At 42.7% G+C, this 17,079-nt stretch overlaps 4 protein-coding genes across 4 annotated transcripts; all 4 read right to left on the bottom strand.

Annotated features, from left to right (window-relative positions):
* Positions 1-350: 350 nt before the first annotated feature.
* On the bottom strand, positions 351-1,400 carry LOC118240564 (histone H1-like). Its single transcript, XM_035521458.1, has one exon. It carries the CDS (start codon positions 1,351-1,353, stop codon positions 727-729), a length of 627 nt encoding a protein of 208 aa, XP_035377351.1. The 5' UTR covers positions 1,354-1,400; the 3' UTR covers positions 351-726.
* A 6,893-nt stretch (positions 1,401-8,293) lies between these two features.
* On the bottom strand, positions 8,294-8,908 carry LOC113568892 (histone H2B). Its single transcript, XM_026997040.2, has one exon. The coding sequence runs from the start codon at positions 8,891-8,893 to the stop codon at positions 8,519-8,521; it is 375 nt and encodes a 124-aa protein (XP_026852841.2). The 5' UTR covers positions 8,894-8,908; the 3' UTR covers positions 8,294-8,518.
* Positions 8,909-14,820: 5,912 nt separating this feature from the next.
* Positions 14,821-15,207, bottom strand: LOC118240574 (histone H2A-like). The gene has a single exon (XM_035521468.1). It carries the CDS (start codon positions 15,205-15,207, stop codon positions 14,821-14,823), a length of 387 nt encoding a protein of 128 aa, XP_035377361.1.
* A 273-nt stretch (positions 15,208-15,480) lies between these two features.
* On the bottom strand, positions 15,481-16,667 carry LOC113568720 (histone H1). Its single transcript, XM_026996896.2, has one exon. The coding sequence runs from the start codon at positions 16,618-16,620 to the stop codon at positions 15,994-15,996; it is 627 nt and encodes a 208-aa protein (XP_026852697.2). The 5' UTR covers positions 16,621-16,667; the 3' UTR covers positions 15,481-15,993.
* Positions 16,668-17,079: the final 412 nt, after the last annotated feature.

Genomic DNA, 17,079 nt, shown 5'->3' with positions numbered 1-17,079 from the left:
GCAAAGTCAACTCCTCTCCTATTGGCTAAGGAGGACAGGACGAATAACCAATCGCGAAGCACTCGTTCACTTCCAAAGCCGGCCTCCCTTTCCACTTTTCAATTGACTTTATTAAGAAAATTCAATACAAACACTCCATCACAAAAACCTCACAAACAATATCCACCGGAGGACCCAGACTACCTTCACTCTATACATTAACAATACAATTTACATCTGTAAATTAGCTATACATCATCCATTTCTATGTCCAAAAAACCCAGGGAAATGTCTTTTTTCCTCTATCAATCGTCTTCAACCCTTTTAACTCACACACGATCTGTTTAAACAGTTTCTGCAAGTATTATACATTGCTCAATAATCATCTTACATCGTGTTTTCCAAATCTTTGATTGATTGTGTGATAAATTCGATCATCCAACAAAAGTCCTTCACATTCTCAGTCAAATTCTCATTAAAAATACTCCATACATAATACTTTTTTCCTGTTACGACCCCATTTAAACCCAATACCTTCCCTTTTTTCCCAAATTTCAGTAGTCCTCAGTCATACTGTACGTCAATGGATGAAATCGCACGTTAAAATAAACTCCAATTACACACCTGGCCGTATTTGTTCGCTCGTAATCATTTCGAGAGTTTAAAGAAAACCGCTCTTTGGAAGAGAAAAGTGGGTGGCTCTTAAAAGAGCCTTTTGGGGATACCAAGACATGAAAACATGCACGTTTACTTCTTCTTGGGGGCAGCTTTTTTCGCCTTTGCAGCCTTTGGCTTGGCAGTCTTGGGCTTGGCAGTCTTTGCCTTCTTGGGGCTCTTGGCTGCCTTCTTCGGGGCGGCCGGCTTCTTTGCTTTCTTAGGGCTCTTGGTGGCTTTCGCGGCGGCAGCAGGTTTCTTCGCCTTCTTGGGAGACTTCTTTGCAGCGGCGGCGGCGGCGGGCTTCTTTGCCGCTACCTTCTTGGGCTTTTTAGCCGCGGCAGGTTTCTTGGCGGGCGCTTTTTTCGCCTTAGGCGCGGCTTTCTTAGCGGGCGTCTTCTTGGCTTCAGCTTGCTTCTTGTTGATCTTAAAAGATCCAGAGGCACCGGTACCTTTGGTCTGCACCAGAGTTCCCTTTGTCACCAAGCTTTTGATAGCAAGCTTGACGCGAGTGTTGTTCTTCTCCACGTCGTAACCGCCCGCAGCCAGAGCTTTCTTCAGAGCGGCGAGAGAGACGCCGCTCCGTTCTTTGGAAGCAGAAACAGCTTTGACGATAAGCTCACCGACGCTGGGTCCCGCTTTCTTGGGCCTCGCAGCAGCTTTCTTCTTGGGCGCTTTGGCCGGCGCAGCGGCGGCGGGGGCTGGAGCTACTTCTGCCATCGTCGTGTTAACTACGAGAAATAGACGCGCGCAAACAGCACACTATGTCGAACAAACGGCTCTGTTGAGTTGATCCTCCCTGCTAGCGAGGGGCCGGCCTTAAATGCCGCATGAGGACGGTGTAGACTCAACCCGCCCAGCCCTCGGCGTCTGTGCTTCCGCGAGCTGCTCGCGCTTGTGTTTTCTCATGACAAATCTGGCTCTAAATATACACGCTAAAGCAATTTGTAAGGCGTCAAACAACGCGTTTGGAAAGAAAGGGCTCTGTGGTTCATTTGCGTGCCAGAAAAGCCAGTGCAGCCCCATCTCGTTTTGCACAGCTCCCTCAAAAAGGCACTGCGCGACTGCCGCTCCAAATAAGACATGGTCCATTTCTACTGCAGTGGGACCTGAAAATGTGAGAAATGAAGGCATACGTCTAGCAAGTTCCCACGTGCGCGTTGAAGGAGAGCCTGAGCAAAGGTATGGACGTGTTACGAGTGTGGCAGTGGTGTGTGCACTAGTTGAAAAAAGCCTTATGTAGGTACCAGTAAAACACAGGTGTGGGATGCAGGAGAGTGTGGTTATGTGAGAGAGTTCCTCGCACAGCCAAGTGTCTTTGTTAAATCATCCCAGTCTTAGTCAAAAGAAGCCCCCAAAACTGATACTCTCACTCGGGATGGTGCTCCTCAGCAGGTGGACATCCTCTTATTGGGATGGCATCAGGTGCACCTCATCAGGGGAGGAGTCCACGTGAGCATCGTCAGGTGTCCGAGCTCAAATCATCGCTGGGGGCCCAAGTTCTAAACCTAAAGTGAATTACCCTGACCTCATCAGAACCCTCATCTGAATAACCCCAAGTTCACTCTAAGCCTAAAGTGCATTACCCTGCCTCATCAGAAACTTCATTTGAAGAACCCCGTTCACTTTAACCCTAAAGTGAATTACCCTGACCTCATCAGAACCCTCATCTGAATAACCCCAAGTTCACTCTAAGCCTAAAGTGCATTACCCTGCCTCATCAGAAACTTCATTTGAATAACCCCGTTCACTTTAACCCTAAGGTGAATTACAATAACTTCATAATCTCTTTCCAAGCTTTACCTTCTTGCAAACCCCAATAACATTTATAGCACCACACTTCTATGGTATGGCCCATGTGTAACCTACTCCCAAACAGAATATCACTCAAAGGCCTATCTGGACAGTTTTCTCCTAACTTTATTGCAATAAATGAAGGGATGCAATCCTTAACTTCATAAGAAGCCTAATGACAAGCAGAGACAAAGTGAGTTTTTGTGAGGCCCTGTCATGGGTTTACTGGGTCAGCTCTAAAAAATAATCTATTGTACTGATTTTCTTTCCCCCATATGCTGTGATTCTATGAGTCACAGTTCTGTGGCTCATTAATAGCACTCCCAGAATACACATACCTTGCATGACTTCCACTTCTCTCTCTCTCTGTCTATGGCTTACACATACACATAGATGTGTGCACACACATGCTGGGTCTTCCAAGACTTCTCAGTCTCTTGCATGGGACATTACAGAGGCACCTTGCAAATGACCCGTGGGGCAAAGGGGTCACGTAGGCCTAGACCATTAAGAATAGAATGAATAAACTGTTGTGAAAGTGGTAGGAATTGACTGTAAAGAATAGCTGCCATGTGTATGCAGTACAAGGAGTGGGCAAATGCTAAACATCTGCAGATGACTAGACTTCTTCTACAGCAAACAGGGCAAAACATGTGAAAAGAATATTAACAGCTACTAATGAAAGGTAACAACAGGAAATAATGTCATAATGTGGGCTATGAAGATTAGAATAGTTGCCAAGGTGACATGGCATGCTTGTAGGATACATCAGAGCCTAAATATATATACATACATATATACATACACACACACGCACACACAAACAAACAAATAAATAAAACAGACACTTGTGTGTCAGTGTTCAAAGACATTTAATACATTGCAAGCTACATACGGCCGAATAAAGGGTACGGAAATGGATTAATAAAACGCGCAGAAAAGGGGAAGAGAAACGAGGCCAAAGCACACAAGTGCCACTGTACTTTTACCATTTTTAAAAGTACCATTTACTTAACTATTATTTACCCTTAATCCTATCACTTGAGGACAAAAACATTACATTATAATATATATATATATATATATATATATATATATAATTTTTTTTTTTTTTTTTTTTTGACCACCTTTAGCTTTTAGCTACAACACAGTTTCATTTTGCAATCCACTTTTCCAGTCGCTGCTGGATTCTTCTTTGTGGAAAAGAAAGGAGGAGGTTTAAGGCCATGCATCGATTACTGGGCCCTTACCATGCATCGATTACTGGACGGTAAAGTATTCCTACCTTCTTCCCCTCATCTCTTTAACCCATGAACAACTGCTAGTAGCGACCACCTTCACGTAATTGGACTTGCGTAGCGCTTACAGCCACATACACATACGTGAGGGTAATGAGTGGAAGACAGCCTTCATCACGACACGAGGCCATTATGAGTACTTAGTAATGCCGTATGGATTATTTAATTGTTCCTCAGTTTTCCAAGCTTTTATGGATGAAATATTTCAAGATATGATAGGCAAGTTCCTGATAGTGTACATAGACGACATCCTTGTGTTTTCCCAGTCCGAAGTGGAGCATGTGCATCATGTAATGGCTGTCCTGACGCGTCTCCGACAACATCACCTGTATGCCAAGGCCAAGAAGTGCAAGTTCCAAAGGAACTGTGTTACTTTTCTAGGGTGTACCCTCAAACCAGGAGTATTCTCCATGGATCCTGATAAGGTGATTGCAATCCAAAATTAGCCTAAACCCACCACCATCAAGGAGTTGCTACAAATCTTGGGTTTTGTCAACTTCTACAGAAGGTTCATTCGGGGGTTTGGTGACATAGCTGTTCCCCTTTTGGACCTCCTCAAGAAACAAGGCAGACAGCAGCTTCAGTGGACCATGGCCATGGATCAGGCCTTCCTGACTTAGAGAATGGGTGCCAAAACAAAGGCCCCCTTCAGTGAGCCTGACCCTTCTCTTCCCTTCATGGTGGAAGTGGATGCTTCTGAGGTAGGAGTGGGGGCAGTCCTGTCACAGAGGCACCCCACCTTGACTGTACCCTTGTGCTTTCTACTCCTGGGAACTACAACCTGCCAAGAGGAATTTTGATATAGGAAACCGGGAACTTCTCATGGTAAAACTTGCCCTAGAGCAATTGAGACACTGGTTAGAAGGGCCTAAACATCCCTTCTTGCTATTCATGGACCATCAAAATCTAGAGTACCTACAGCTCGACGACTCAACCCAAGACAAGCTAGGTGATCATTGTTCTTCTCTCGGTTTAACTTCACAGTGTCTTACAGACCCGCTTCCAAGAATCAAAAGGTGGATGCCTTGTCAAACATCTATGACAAGGGAGAGACCAACCCGAATCCTGAGACCATCCTGCCAAATAGCTGCTTTCTAGCTACCATATGGTGGGGCTTCCAAGACAACCTGGAGAATGCTCTGAAGGATGACTCTAGCCCAGAGGAATGTCCCCAAGAAAAATGATACATTCAAGTTCAAGTTCGGTTTATTCGTCACATACATAGTCATACACAGTATAACTCGCAGTGAAATGGTGGAGAGTGCTCTGTCCAAACTGAGGAAAGGAAGCTTCCCTCAGAGGAATGTTACTAGAATGGGCTCATACGACCTTATGTAATGTACATCCTGGTATCAATCGCACCACGCGCATGTTGTCCCATAAGTTTTGGTGGCCCTCCCTTCCTGATGAGACACATGATTACATAATGTCTTGTGTAGTCTGTGCCCAGTCACGCACACCTCGCACTCTCCCTGCTGGGAAGTTACAGCCCCTGCCTGTGCCACATCGCCCCTGGACCCACATGTGCAATTAAAGGGAGGAATATGTGGGATAACTTATGCATGATAAGAGAACTTATCACACAAAAAAAAAGTATGAATAAGTCTGGGTTTTATATAGTCACCTTAGATCAGAAGAAAGCCTTTGACTCGATATCACGTGACTACTTGTGGTCAGTTATGGAATGAATTCCCGGAAGGATTTATAAAAATGATTAAGCTTTTGTATTTGAAATAGACTGTTTTGCTTAATGTGAACAGAGGCTTGACAGACAAAATTGCTATCCATAGAGGGGTTAAACAAGGGTGCCCTTTGAGTGCAGCATTGTATATTTTAGCCATAAGTTCATTATTATTGAAACTAAAAAATGACAATTTGCTAAAGGGAGTTCAGATCACCAGTAATTTACAGAAATGTGTTGTATCTGCACATGTGGATGACGTAAAAGTTTTTGTAAAAACTCAAAAAGATTTAGATAGGATCTTCGAACATTTTGACTTGTATGAACATGTATCCGGGGCATCTTTGAATCATTCCAAGGCTGAGGCGGTTTGGATTGGGGAATAGTTGAGAGTAACTGAAAGATACTACAGGAAATCACAGAGGAATCAAAGAGGATTATACACTGGGGTGTGAGTTCCAAATTGAAGATCAAACTAATTAAGACTTTCATTTTATCAAAACTTTTATTTCTGTCTATTGTTTCTCCTCCAGCGGAAAAAATAGTGACCGAACTGAATAAAATCTGTATTAGAACAATGTGGGGTAATAACAGAGAAGTCACAAAAAGGGACTATGTATATAAGAATAAAGAAAATGGAGGCTTAGGTGCAGTAGAACTTGGCGATAAATTAAAAATAAGTTTTTGTAGACAAGTCAATACAAGCATTGGTAGGAAAGCTAAATGGATTGGTGAAATCTCAGACTGGGAAAAGAAGAAAGGAAAGAAAAGGAAGAGTGTACTATACTATAAACTCTTGTACTCAGATTTTGTTGATAAATGTAAAAGTTTGAAGATCGATTGGAGAACGCTATCGAGTAAAACTATTTATAAAAGTATAGCAGATCATAAGTACAAGGGGCAGATACAGTTTGGTGATTGCGATGAAAGGGAGAAAAATCTGTTGAATTTGCTATCAGGAGAACATGTTAGAGAAAATAAAGGAGAAGATGTGACTTGTCACAGTTGGTAGGCTACCAACGAGGTCTGTGGTTAAATGGAGTTGCTTTGGGAAGACGACCGAATGCCCAATGCCTAACTGTAAAGAGAAAGAAACAATAGGCATCTGTTGGTGGACTGCTATAGATCTAAAGAAATATGGGAACAATTCAGGTTTGGTTTAAACATAGAATTTAATCGCAAAAACATTATATATGATGCTTATAATGTGAACATACACTGTAAAAAGAGGATTTTGTTTTGGATATGTATATGTACAATTGTGAATCAAATTTGGTCTGCAAGAGCTAAAATGACTATTGAAAATACTTCTGTGTCCAGTGAACAAGTAGTGAAACAATGTATAGTAAAGTTAAAAAAGAGACAAAAGCATGACAAGATGAAAAATGATATACCATGGGAAATCTTAAAATGTTTGCAGCATGGATTTGCGTGAAGTGTAAAGTTTGGAAAGTTTCAAGTGAGATGTTTTATCTGTGATTTAGTCTATATTTAATCTTGCTTTGTTTGTTTTTCAAAAGAAAAAAAAAGAACCGGAAGATGAAAAATGATTATAAAGTCTGGATTTTTTCCTATGAAATACTGTTCAATAATGCCTTCCATAAGTAATATTTCATTGTGTGGATATGTATATGCATAATTGTGAATCTAATTTGGTCTACAGGAATTAAAATGACTATGGAAAATACCTTTGTCTCAAATGAACAAGTGAAAGTTTTCTTACAAAAATTATGAGAATTGACAGATGAAAAATTATTGTAAAGTATAGATTCTCTCTTATGAAATATTGTTTTATAATGCCGCTCATAAGTAATGTTTTCATTGTTTGTTTTTGTGATATGAAAACTTAATAAAATGATTTAAAAACCCAAGTGTCTTTGTCAAATCAGCCCAAATCTGGTGCTCCTCATCAGGTAGCCGTCCTCTTGTTGGGCTAGCATCAGGTGCACCTCATCAGGGGAGGAGACCACGTGAACACCGTCAGGTGTCCGAGCTCAAATTATTGCTGTGGGCCCAAGACCCAACCCTAAAGTGCATTACCCTGCCTCATCAGAATAACCCCAAGTTCACTCTAACCCTAAAGTGAATTACCCTGCCTCATCAGAAACTTCATTTGAATAACCAAGTAAACTCTAACTCTAAAATGCATTACACTGACCTCATCTGAACCCTCAAGCTGAGAAAAAGTTAGTTGTGAGGCCGTGTCATGGGTTTAACCCTTACCTTCTGTATTGCTTTGTGCACTTTGAATGGCAATAGACAAACTTGCCTTGTGATGTTTCATTTTAGATCAAAATCTTATTGATGAGATGATTCAGAAAATGTTCTAAAGAACATACATAAGGTTTGTTTACTGGGTCAGCTCAAAAAAATAGTTTATTTTACTGAGTTTTTTTTCCCCATATGCTGTGATTCTATGAGTGTGGCTCATTAATAGCACTCCCAGAATACACATACCTTGCATGACTTCCACTTCTCTCTCTCTCTCTGTCTATGGCTTACACATACATATGCGCATACACGAGTCTTCCAAGACTTCAGTCTCTTGCATGGGACATTACAGAGGCACCTTGCAAATGACCTGTGGGGCAAAGGGGTCACGTAGGCCTAGACCATTAAGAATAGAATGAATAAACTGTTATGAAAGTGGTAGGAATTGCCTGTAAAAATAGCTGCCATGTGTATGCAGTACAAGGAGTGGGAAAATGCAAAACATCTGCAGATGACTAGACTTCTACAGCAAATATGTGAAAAGAATATTATGGCATGGCATGCTTGTAGGATACAAGAGCATTATATATATACATATATACATACATACACACACACACACACACACATACAAATAAATAAAACACTGATCACTGACAAGTGTCTAACACATTTAATATATTGCAAGCTACATGCAGCTGAATAAAGGCTATGAAAATGGATTAATAAAACGCGCAGAAAATAGGAAGAGAAACGAGGCCAAAGCGCACAAGCACCACTTCGGCTAGAACTCTATTCTCGTTTTACCATACATGCACTCTCATGATAGAAAATCTCTTTGATGAAAACGTGGGTGGCTCTTAAAAGAGCCTTTAGGTTAGTCAAGTCGCACTAAGACGCTTTACTTGGAGCTGGTGTACTTGGTGACGGCCTTTGTACCCTCAGATACGGCGTGCTTGGCCAGCTCACCAGGAAGCAGAAGGCGCACGGCGGTCTGGATCTCCCTGGAGGTGATGGTTGAACGCTTGTTGTAGTGAGCGAGCCGAGAAGCCTCACCAGCGATGCGCTCGAAGATATCATTCACAAAGGAATTCATGATCCCCATAGCCTTGGAAGAGATACCGGTGTCGGGGTGGACCTGTTTCAGGACTTTATACACGTAGATAGCATAACTTTCCTTCCTCGACTTTCTGCGTTTCTTGCCTCCTTTACCGGCCGTCTTAGTCACGGCTTTTTTGGATCCCTTCTTCGGCGCGGACTTGGCAGGCTCGGGCATGACGCTCGTTGCTGAGTAAACCACAACAGAATGAAAAACGGCGCCTGAACACCCAGTTTATTTAGACTCTGGTATTCTAATTTGAACACACCCTCCCCTCCTCGGTCATGACAAGCTATCATTGGCCAGAAAACAACCCCTCCTCTCACAGGAACCTCCCTATCGTTGCTCCGCCACCCCATAGCGTTCACCTCTTAATCCATTTTTAAATTGACTTTATTGAAACAATTCAATTCAATACACACACACACTGCATCACAAAAGCCTCACAAACAAGATCCACCGGAGGACCCAGACTACCTTCACTCTATACATTAACAATACAATTTACATCTATAAATTAGGTAAACATCATCCATTTATATGCCTCCAAAAGAGTCCAAGATGTATTTCGTTCCTCCAATAATCAATCGTTTTCAACCTTTTTAACTCACACGCACACAATCGGTTGTAACAGGTATTCTGTTTTTAACATTATCGTGTCTTATTTTGGGCTAGGATTTGGAGCCTACAACATGCAGACGTTTAAAAGCGTGTTACAGCTCTCATCAATATAGAACTAAACGTCGTTTGTGCGCATTCAGGCACTACACTTATAGGCGCTCATAGACACACAAAACAACTCTTTAACCGAGTGGATGGGTGGCTCTTAAAAGAGCCGTTGGTTTGATCGTTTTGGAACTCAGCGTTTAACCTCCGAAGCCGTACAGAGTACGTCCCTGGCGTTTCAGAGCATAAACCACGTCCATGGCGGTGACCGTCTTCCGCTTGGCATGCTCGGTGTAGGTGACCGCGTCCCTGATAACGTTCTCCAGGAACACTTTCAGCACACCACGGGTCTCCTCATAGATCAGACCGGAGATGCGCTTGACGCCGCCACGACGAGCCAGACGGCGGATAGCGGGCTTAGTGATACCCTGGATGTTGTCGCGGAGCACCTTACGGTGACGCTTAGCGCCTCCTTTCCCAAGGCCCTTACCACCCTTTCCTCTTCCAGACATCGCTTAGGCTTCTTTCACCACTCAAAGAAAAGCGAAATAATGAAGCGCTTTCACCCAGTGCGCCACTATTATTCTCTTCTAAAGGACCTGGTTGAAGACAAGGTGCACTCGAGGAGGCGGAGCTAAATACCATGCCCCTCCAAACGCCTCCAGCACAACACTTAGCCAGACTGGAATAAAAACTCAATACTATTTGGCAAAACGACAATTCATAGATAGAACAGCTAAGAGATCTTAGACAATAACAACGAACAACAACGTAAGGGAAGAAAAAGAACGATAACAAACAAGCAAAGACAACAAAAGATTCCGTGCAGCATAAGCTGGCCTACAATTGTTACAACTGCTACTAATCAAAAGAAGAAGAGTCAGAATGGAAGTAGGTCCTCAGCACTGGTGCTGAAAAGCCCTAAGTTTAAAGACTCTTGCTGGAAAATATAGAAATTATATACACACTCCTAATCCTTGTGTTCATTAGGCCTCTTAGGGTTCCCACCAGCCAAGAACAACATGTAGTTCAGGTTAGAGAAACTGCTGTCTTCTCACTTTCATCTTCCTCTGCAACAGTGGCAGCTTAACTGCTATTTTCACATAACATAACTCCGTCCACGTACCCTCGTCCTTCAAGCATTAATAAAGGACATCACTACGCTTGTAAATCATAGGAAAACACACTTGTATGCCCAAATACAGCATTCAAGAGCCTTCAAAGACTACATTCCAAAAAAAATGCTCAATAAAATATTGTAAAAAGTATGACTCAACTGCTGGGTTGGGAATTTTATCATCACTGTCAAGTAGCTTTACTTAAAATGTGAAGCTTGAAACCTGTACTGGAGGGCAGCCTGAACTCAGCACAGGGAAACTACCCTATTATTATTAATATTTTTGTTAACATGATCACCACCACTATTATTGTTATTATTACTACTATTATTATTAACAGTAGGAAAAGGGGGAGGAAGAGGAGGAATAGAAGTATATTTCAAATAAAAAAAACAAGAAAACTAAATTGGCTAAATGATGGCGAGTAAAACACACTAATACTGATTGGGATGTTCTGATAGATGGAGCTTCGTTACCATCTTGTGGCCAAACTGTAAAAGCAGCCACAACAAAATGAGAGTTGACTTCTTTCTGTCTTCAAGAGACCTGAAGGGACAGTTTCATTTGGAATCAAGAACTGTTGGCCATTTATTATTAGATTTGTGGAACAGCTTAACGCTTGTGCACCGTGTGTTTATGATCGTCATGCTTTCAACAGTGTTTGCCAAAGTGATTTGAAGGCATGTTCAAAAGTGATAGTTTAGAACCATGTGTCAGTAATATTTCTCAACCCCCTGAATAAATAGTCTAATTGTACATTGTTATTATACTTGTTCTTCCAGTGCTATTGTTACTCTTTGTAGTTATTTCTTTCATCCCCTTTCTTTTAGGAAATGCAAATGCAGAGCTACATCAAAACAAACAGTAGCACACACACACACACTCACTCACTCACTCACTCACTCACTCTCTCTCTGACAAAAAATAGTTTTGGGGTAGTATTGCAGCCAATGGCACGGGGAAGTTTTCACGGGTAGAGGGGGAAATGGATTCAATGAACTTCCAGAAAATTCTGGAAGCAAGCATAACACCATTCTGTAAAAATGCTGAGGTTGAAAAGAGGATGGCTTATACAAATGGATAATGATCCTAAACACACCTCAAAATCCATAATAAACTACCTCAAAAGGTGCAAGCTGAAGGTTTAGCCATGGCCCTCACAGTCCCCTGATCTGAACAGCATTGAAATCTATGGATAGACATCAAAAGAACAGTGCATGCAAGACAGCCCAGGAATCTCACAGAACTAGGAGACTGTTGCAAGGAAGAATGGATGAAAATCCCTCAAACAAGAATCGGAAGACTTTTGGCTGGCTACACAAAGTGCTTACAAGATGAGATGCTTGCCAAAGGAGGTGCTACTAGGTACTAAGCATTTTGGGGAGCATTTCATCTTCAACTTGCTTATCTGTTCACAGTAACATACATTTTGACCAGGGGTGCCCAAACCGTTGCATACCACTGTAAATATTGTTGTATGACATGCTATCTGTTAAGGAGGCCTGGTACATAGTACAGCAAACAAACCAACTATGGGGTTCCAGATGGGTAATTTCAGTAGTTCACAAAAGAAAAAAAATAAAGAAAAAAGACCATAATGAGATTATGGAAATAAATGCATGAAAAGCATGCTTTGATCTCACATATTAAGTGCTTGTGGAACATGAATAAAATAAACACATAAAGAAATAAATATAAGTATCCTCTAACTAACCATGAGTAGGCTTACAGTAGTAAGAAGAAGAAGAAGATTTGTTAGGGCTTGGTTTTTTATGATGAAAGATTATTCTGTTTATTTCAACAGCAGATCCAAAAGCAAAGAAACCTTTATGACAGTGGCTGTCAGCTAAGCCTAGAAATGATTTCTGAGAAGGACATACCCACTCCATATGCTTATTATTATTAATGTTGTTGTTGTTGTTGTTGTTTCTCCCAAGAGAAACTGGCTAATTGTTCTTCAATATACTTTTACATTCTGATAGCGTTCTGATTAAAAAGAGGTGCCCTTAATGATTGAATATCATGGAAGTTTTCCATTTTTGGCCACAAGATGGGAGCAGAGGATCATTTATATTATCACCTCCCATGGCACTTGATCTTCTAGACGGTTTTATTTGTATTTTTAGTCACGTTTTAGCTTTAAAAATATATAAATTGAAATGGAAAATGTGGAGTTCCATCAGAAACATGGCACTTGTAGAATAATAATAAATAATAAGTTTAATTTATATAGAACCTTTCACAGACTCAAGGTTGCTTTACTATGACAAAGATGCAGAAACAAATACATTAAAACAATCAACACATTAATTAACGAATACGAATAAGAAGACAAGTTATGAGATGTTGAGAAAAGAGGTACGTTTTAAGTATAGCGTAAAAAAAGTCATAGAAATGTACAGAAAGTAGTTTAAACGCGTTATATTGAAAGGAAACGGTAGTCGTGAATATTTTGGCCAAAACAGTTATATATTTTTATATATTTTACAATCAAGAATTCAACAACAGAATAATAGTCCTCTCACATTTTTGAACCATTACCCCTATCAATAAGGTATGTAAACAACAACAATAAAGAAGAGTAAAATAATAGATCAAACATGAACGTGAAATAATAGATCAAACAAAAACATGAAGAACATAATTCCACAATAATGCATTATAAAATGAACAGTGAATGCCACTTTACATTAAATATATGAAATTAAAATTGTACCTCTGAATGGAATCAGTCTTTATCCACTGTTACTTCCGGTCCAGTGTTGTAGAGGTATGACACACATTCCATTCACTTCTTCTTCTCCCAATTCCGTTCGCTACTTCTACCATTTACTACCATCAAACCTAATATTTTAATTTCATTTTTTTATTTCTACATCTATTGGTACAGGTTGCCCATCTCCTATCCATACCCCTTCACTTTGACTTTCATTTAATTTCGCTCCAGCCACAACTTCATACATTTCAAAGCGCCTCTTAACTGATACAATAATTTAATATTGACAAACCTCTCTGGAAAACCATAATGTTGCAATGTACACCATTAGTCTCTAGAAATATAATCGAAGGCCTTTTTCTTGCCCAATCCTACTATATAAAAATCCCTCCGTTGCCATACTTTCTCAGCTACATAATTAACCCTCCTAAACCTACTTTAGATTGCGTAACCTAGAAACACATGCCAGATACACGTTATAACAACGACGCATCAGTTTCAAGCGTTGCTAAGGCCACTTGCTCATTTTGTAGCGAAACGATTAGGTGGCTCTTAAAAGAGCCTTTGGGTAGTTTGGGACATGACGCCGAGCGATCAGTTTAAGCACGCTCTCCGCGAATGCGGCGGGCCAACTGGATGTCCTTGGGCATGATGGTGACTCTCTTGGCGTGGATTGCGCACAAGTTAGTATCCTCGAACAGGCCCACCAGGTATGCCTCGCTAGCCTCCTGCAAGGCCATAACGGCCGAGCTCTGGAAACGGAGATCGGTCTTGAAATCCTGAGCAATTTCTCTCACCAGGCGCTGGAAGGGCAGTTTGCGGATCAGCAACTCGGTAGACTTCTGATAACGACGAATCTCCCTCAGAGCTACTGTACCAGGCCTGTAACGATGAGGCTTCTTCACGCCGCCGGTGGCTGGGGCGCTCTTGCGGGCAGCCTTAGTGGCAAGCTGCTTTCTCGGGGCTTTACCACCGGTGGACTTACGGGCGGTCTGCTTCGTTCTTGCCATAGCGGCAGAACTCTATCCTTAACTCACAAAGAAAGAGAATAAGAAGCAACTCAGACGGCACCCTTTTTAAGCCATAACGCCAACCTGCGCTCATTGGGCGTCTTCAGTAAGCCTGCCATCCATTGGACGAACAAGGCCACGTCACATCAAGACAATTGGCCCGTGTTCCACAACGCGCGCATTTCAAAAAGCAAGACGATACGCCTACTTCTGAGGCGGGCTCACGGCAACACATTTCTAGCCGTACTTTTTATTTGCCTCCAGTGTACATTCCTGAACGTATTCCCTGTTACGTTTTTGCATGTTTATAGCACCAACAGCATCGCGCGCATATACATATAGCTACTACTCTTACAAATACGTACATAGATGTACGTACTTGCTTTCATCAGATGCTATTGGGCGCATAAAAAGGGGGAAGGTGTACGTGCGCTTCGACGTGATACGGTAGTGGTCAGCGGTGCCCATTAATCATTTGGTAGTCTCGAGAAAAATGCAAGGTAGAACAGATAGGAACAGTTGCACTTCATCAGTCAATGTGGGTGGCTCTTAAAAGAGCCTTTGGGATCTGCAGACAACGCAGCAGAGATGAATTTACTTGGTCTTGACCGTCTTCTCGGTTTTCTTGGGCAGCAGAACAGCCTGAATGTTGGGCAGCACGCCACCTTGAGCAATAGTCACACCTCCCAACAGCTTGTTCAACTCCTCGTCGTTACGCACGGCGAGCTGCAGATGACGAGGAATGATACGGGTCTTCTTGTTGTCACGGGCGGCGTTGCCTGCCAACTCGAGAATCTCAGCAGTCAGATACTCCAGCACAGCAGCCAAATAGACCGGAGCACCGGCACCAACGCGCTCGGCATAATTACCTTTGCGCAGAAGCCTGTGCACACGGCCCACAGGGAACTGCAAGCCAGCGCGAGAGGAGCGAGTCTTGGCCTTAGCCCTGGCCTTACCGCCGGTCTTCCCTCTTCCACTCATTATAATACAACTGCGTCTTGTGAGCAAAGCTGAAATAATCACCGTTCACCTAACAACGCTTCAGATATAGCAAAGTCAACTCCTCTCCTATTGGCTAAGGAGGACAGGACGAATAACCAATCGCGAAGCACTCGTTCACTTCCAAAGCCGGCCTCCCTTTCCACTTTTCAATTGACTTTATTAAGAAAATTCAATACAAACACTCCATCACAAAAACCTCACAAACAATATCCACCGGAGGACCCAGACTATCTTCACTCTATACATTAACAATACAATTTACATCTGTAAATTAGCTATACATCATCCATTTCTATGTCCAAAAAACCCAGGGAAATGTCTTTTTTCCTCTATCAATCGTCTTCAACCCTTTTAACTCACACACGATCTGTTTAAACACTGTTTCTGCAGGTATTATACATTGCTCAATAATCATCTTACATCGTGTTTTCCAAATCTTTGATTGATTGTGTGATAAATTCGATCATCCAACAAAAGTCCTTCACATTCTCAGTCAAATTCTCATTAAAAACACTCCATACATAATACTTTTTTCCTGTTACGACCCCATTTAAACCCAATACCTTCCCTTTTCTCCCAAATGTCAGTAGTCCTCAGTCATACTGTATGGATGAAATCGCAAGTTAAAATAAACTCCAATTACACACCTGGCCGTATTTGTTCGCTCGTAATCATTTCGAGAGTTTAAAGAAAACCGCTCTTTGGAAAAGTGGGTGGCTCTTAAAAGAGCCTTTTGGGGATACCAAGACATGAAAACATGCACGTTTACTTCTTCTTGGGGGCAGCTTTTTTCGCCTTTGCAGCCTTTGGCTTGGCAGTCTTGGGCTTGGCAGTCTTTGCCTTCTTGGGGCTCTTGGCTGCCTTCTTCGGGGCGGCCGGCTTCTTTGCTTTCTTAGGGCTCTTGGTGGCTTTCGCGGCGGTAGCAGGTTTCTTCGCCTTCTTGGGAGACTTCTTTGCAGCGGCGGCGGCGGCGGGCTTCTTTGCCGCTACCTTCTTGGGCTTTTTAGCCGCGGCAGGTTTCTTGGCGGGCGCTTTTTTCGCCTTAGGCGCGGCTTTCTTAGCGGGCGTCTTCTTGGCTTCAGCTTGCTTCTTGTTGATCTTAAAAGATCCAGAGGCACCGGTACCTTTGGTCTGCACCAGAGTTCCCTTTGTCACCAAGCTTTTGATCGCAAGCTTGACGCGAGTGTTGTTCTTCTCCACGTCGTAACCGCCCGCAGCCAGAGCTTTCTTCAGAGCGGCGAGAGAGACGCCGCTCCGTTCTTTGGAAGCAGAAACAGCTTTGACGATAAGCTCACCGACGCTGGGTCCCGCTTTCTTGGGCCTCGCAGCAGCTTTCTTCTTGGGCGCTTTGGCCGGCGCAGCGGCGGCGGGGGCTGGAGCTACTTCTGCCATCGTCGTGTTAACTACGAGAAATAGACGCGCGCAAACAGCACACTATGTCGAACACACGGCTCTGTTGAGTTGATCCTCCCTGCTAGCGAGGGGCCGGCCTTAAATGCCGCATGAGGACGGTGTAGACTCAACCCGCCCAGCCCTCGGCGTCTGTGCTTCCGCGAGCTGCTCGCGCTTGTGTTTTCTCATGACAAATCTGGCTCTAAATATACACGCTAAAGCAATTTGTAAGGCGTCAAACAACGCGTTTGGAAAGAAAGGGCTCTGTGGTTCATTTGCGTGCCACAAAAGCCAGTCATGCCCCATGTCGGTTTGCACTGTTGCCTCAAAAAGGCATTGCGCGACTGCCGCTCCAAACAAGACACGGTGCATTTGTACTTCTGTGAGGCGTGAAAATGTGAGAAATGAAGGCATACGTCTAGCAAGTTCCCACGTGCGCGTTGAAGGAGAGCCTGAGCA

This window comes from Electrophorus electricus, chromosome 22 (genome assembly GCF_013358815.1).
Source record: "Electrophorus electricus isolate fEleEle1 chromosome 22, fEleEle1.pri, whole genome shotgun sequence".
Taxonomy (NCBI): Eukaryota; Metazoa; Chordata; class Actinopteri; order Gymnotiformes; family Gymnotidae; genus Electrophorus; species Electrophorus electricus.
Note: the sequence above shows the minus strand (reverse complement) of the source record. Positions and strands in the feature narration are given on the sequence as shown.

Coding starts and splice junctions, on each gene's coding strand:
- LOC118240574 (XM_035521468.1), bottom strand. CDS start 15,207: ATGAGTGGAAGAGGGAAGACCGGCGGTAAGGCCAGGGCTAAGGCCAAG.
- LOC113568892 (XM_026997040.2), bottom strand. CDS start 8,893: ATGCCCGAGCCTGCCAAGTCCGCGCCGAAGAAGGGATCCAAAAAAGCC.
- LOC113568720 (XM_026996896.2), bottom strand. CDS start 16,620: ATGGCAGAAGTAGCTCCAGCCCCCGCCGCCGCTGCGCCGGCCAAAGCG.
- LOC118240564 (XM_035521458.1), bottom strand. CDS start 1,353: ATGGCAGAAGTAGCTCCAGCCCCCGCCGCCGCTGCGCCGGCCAAAGCG.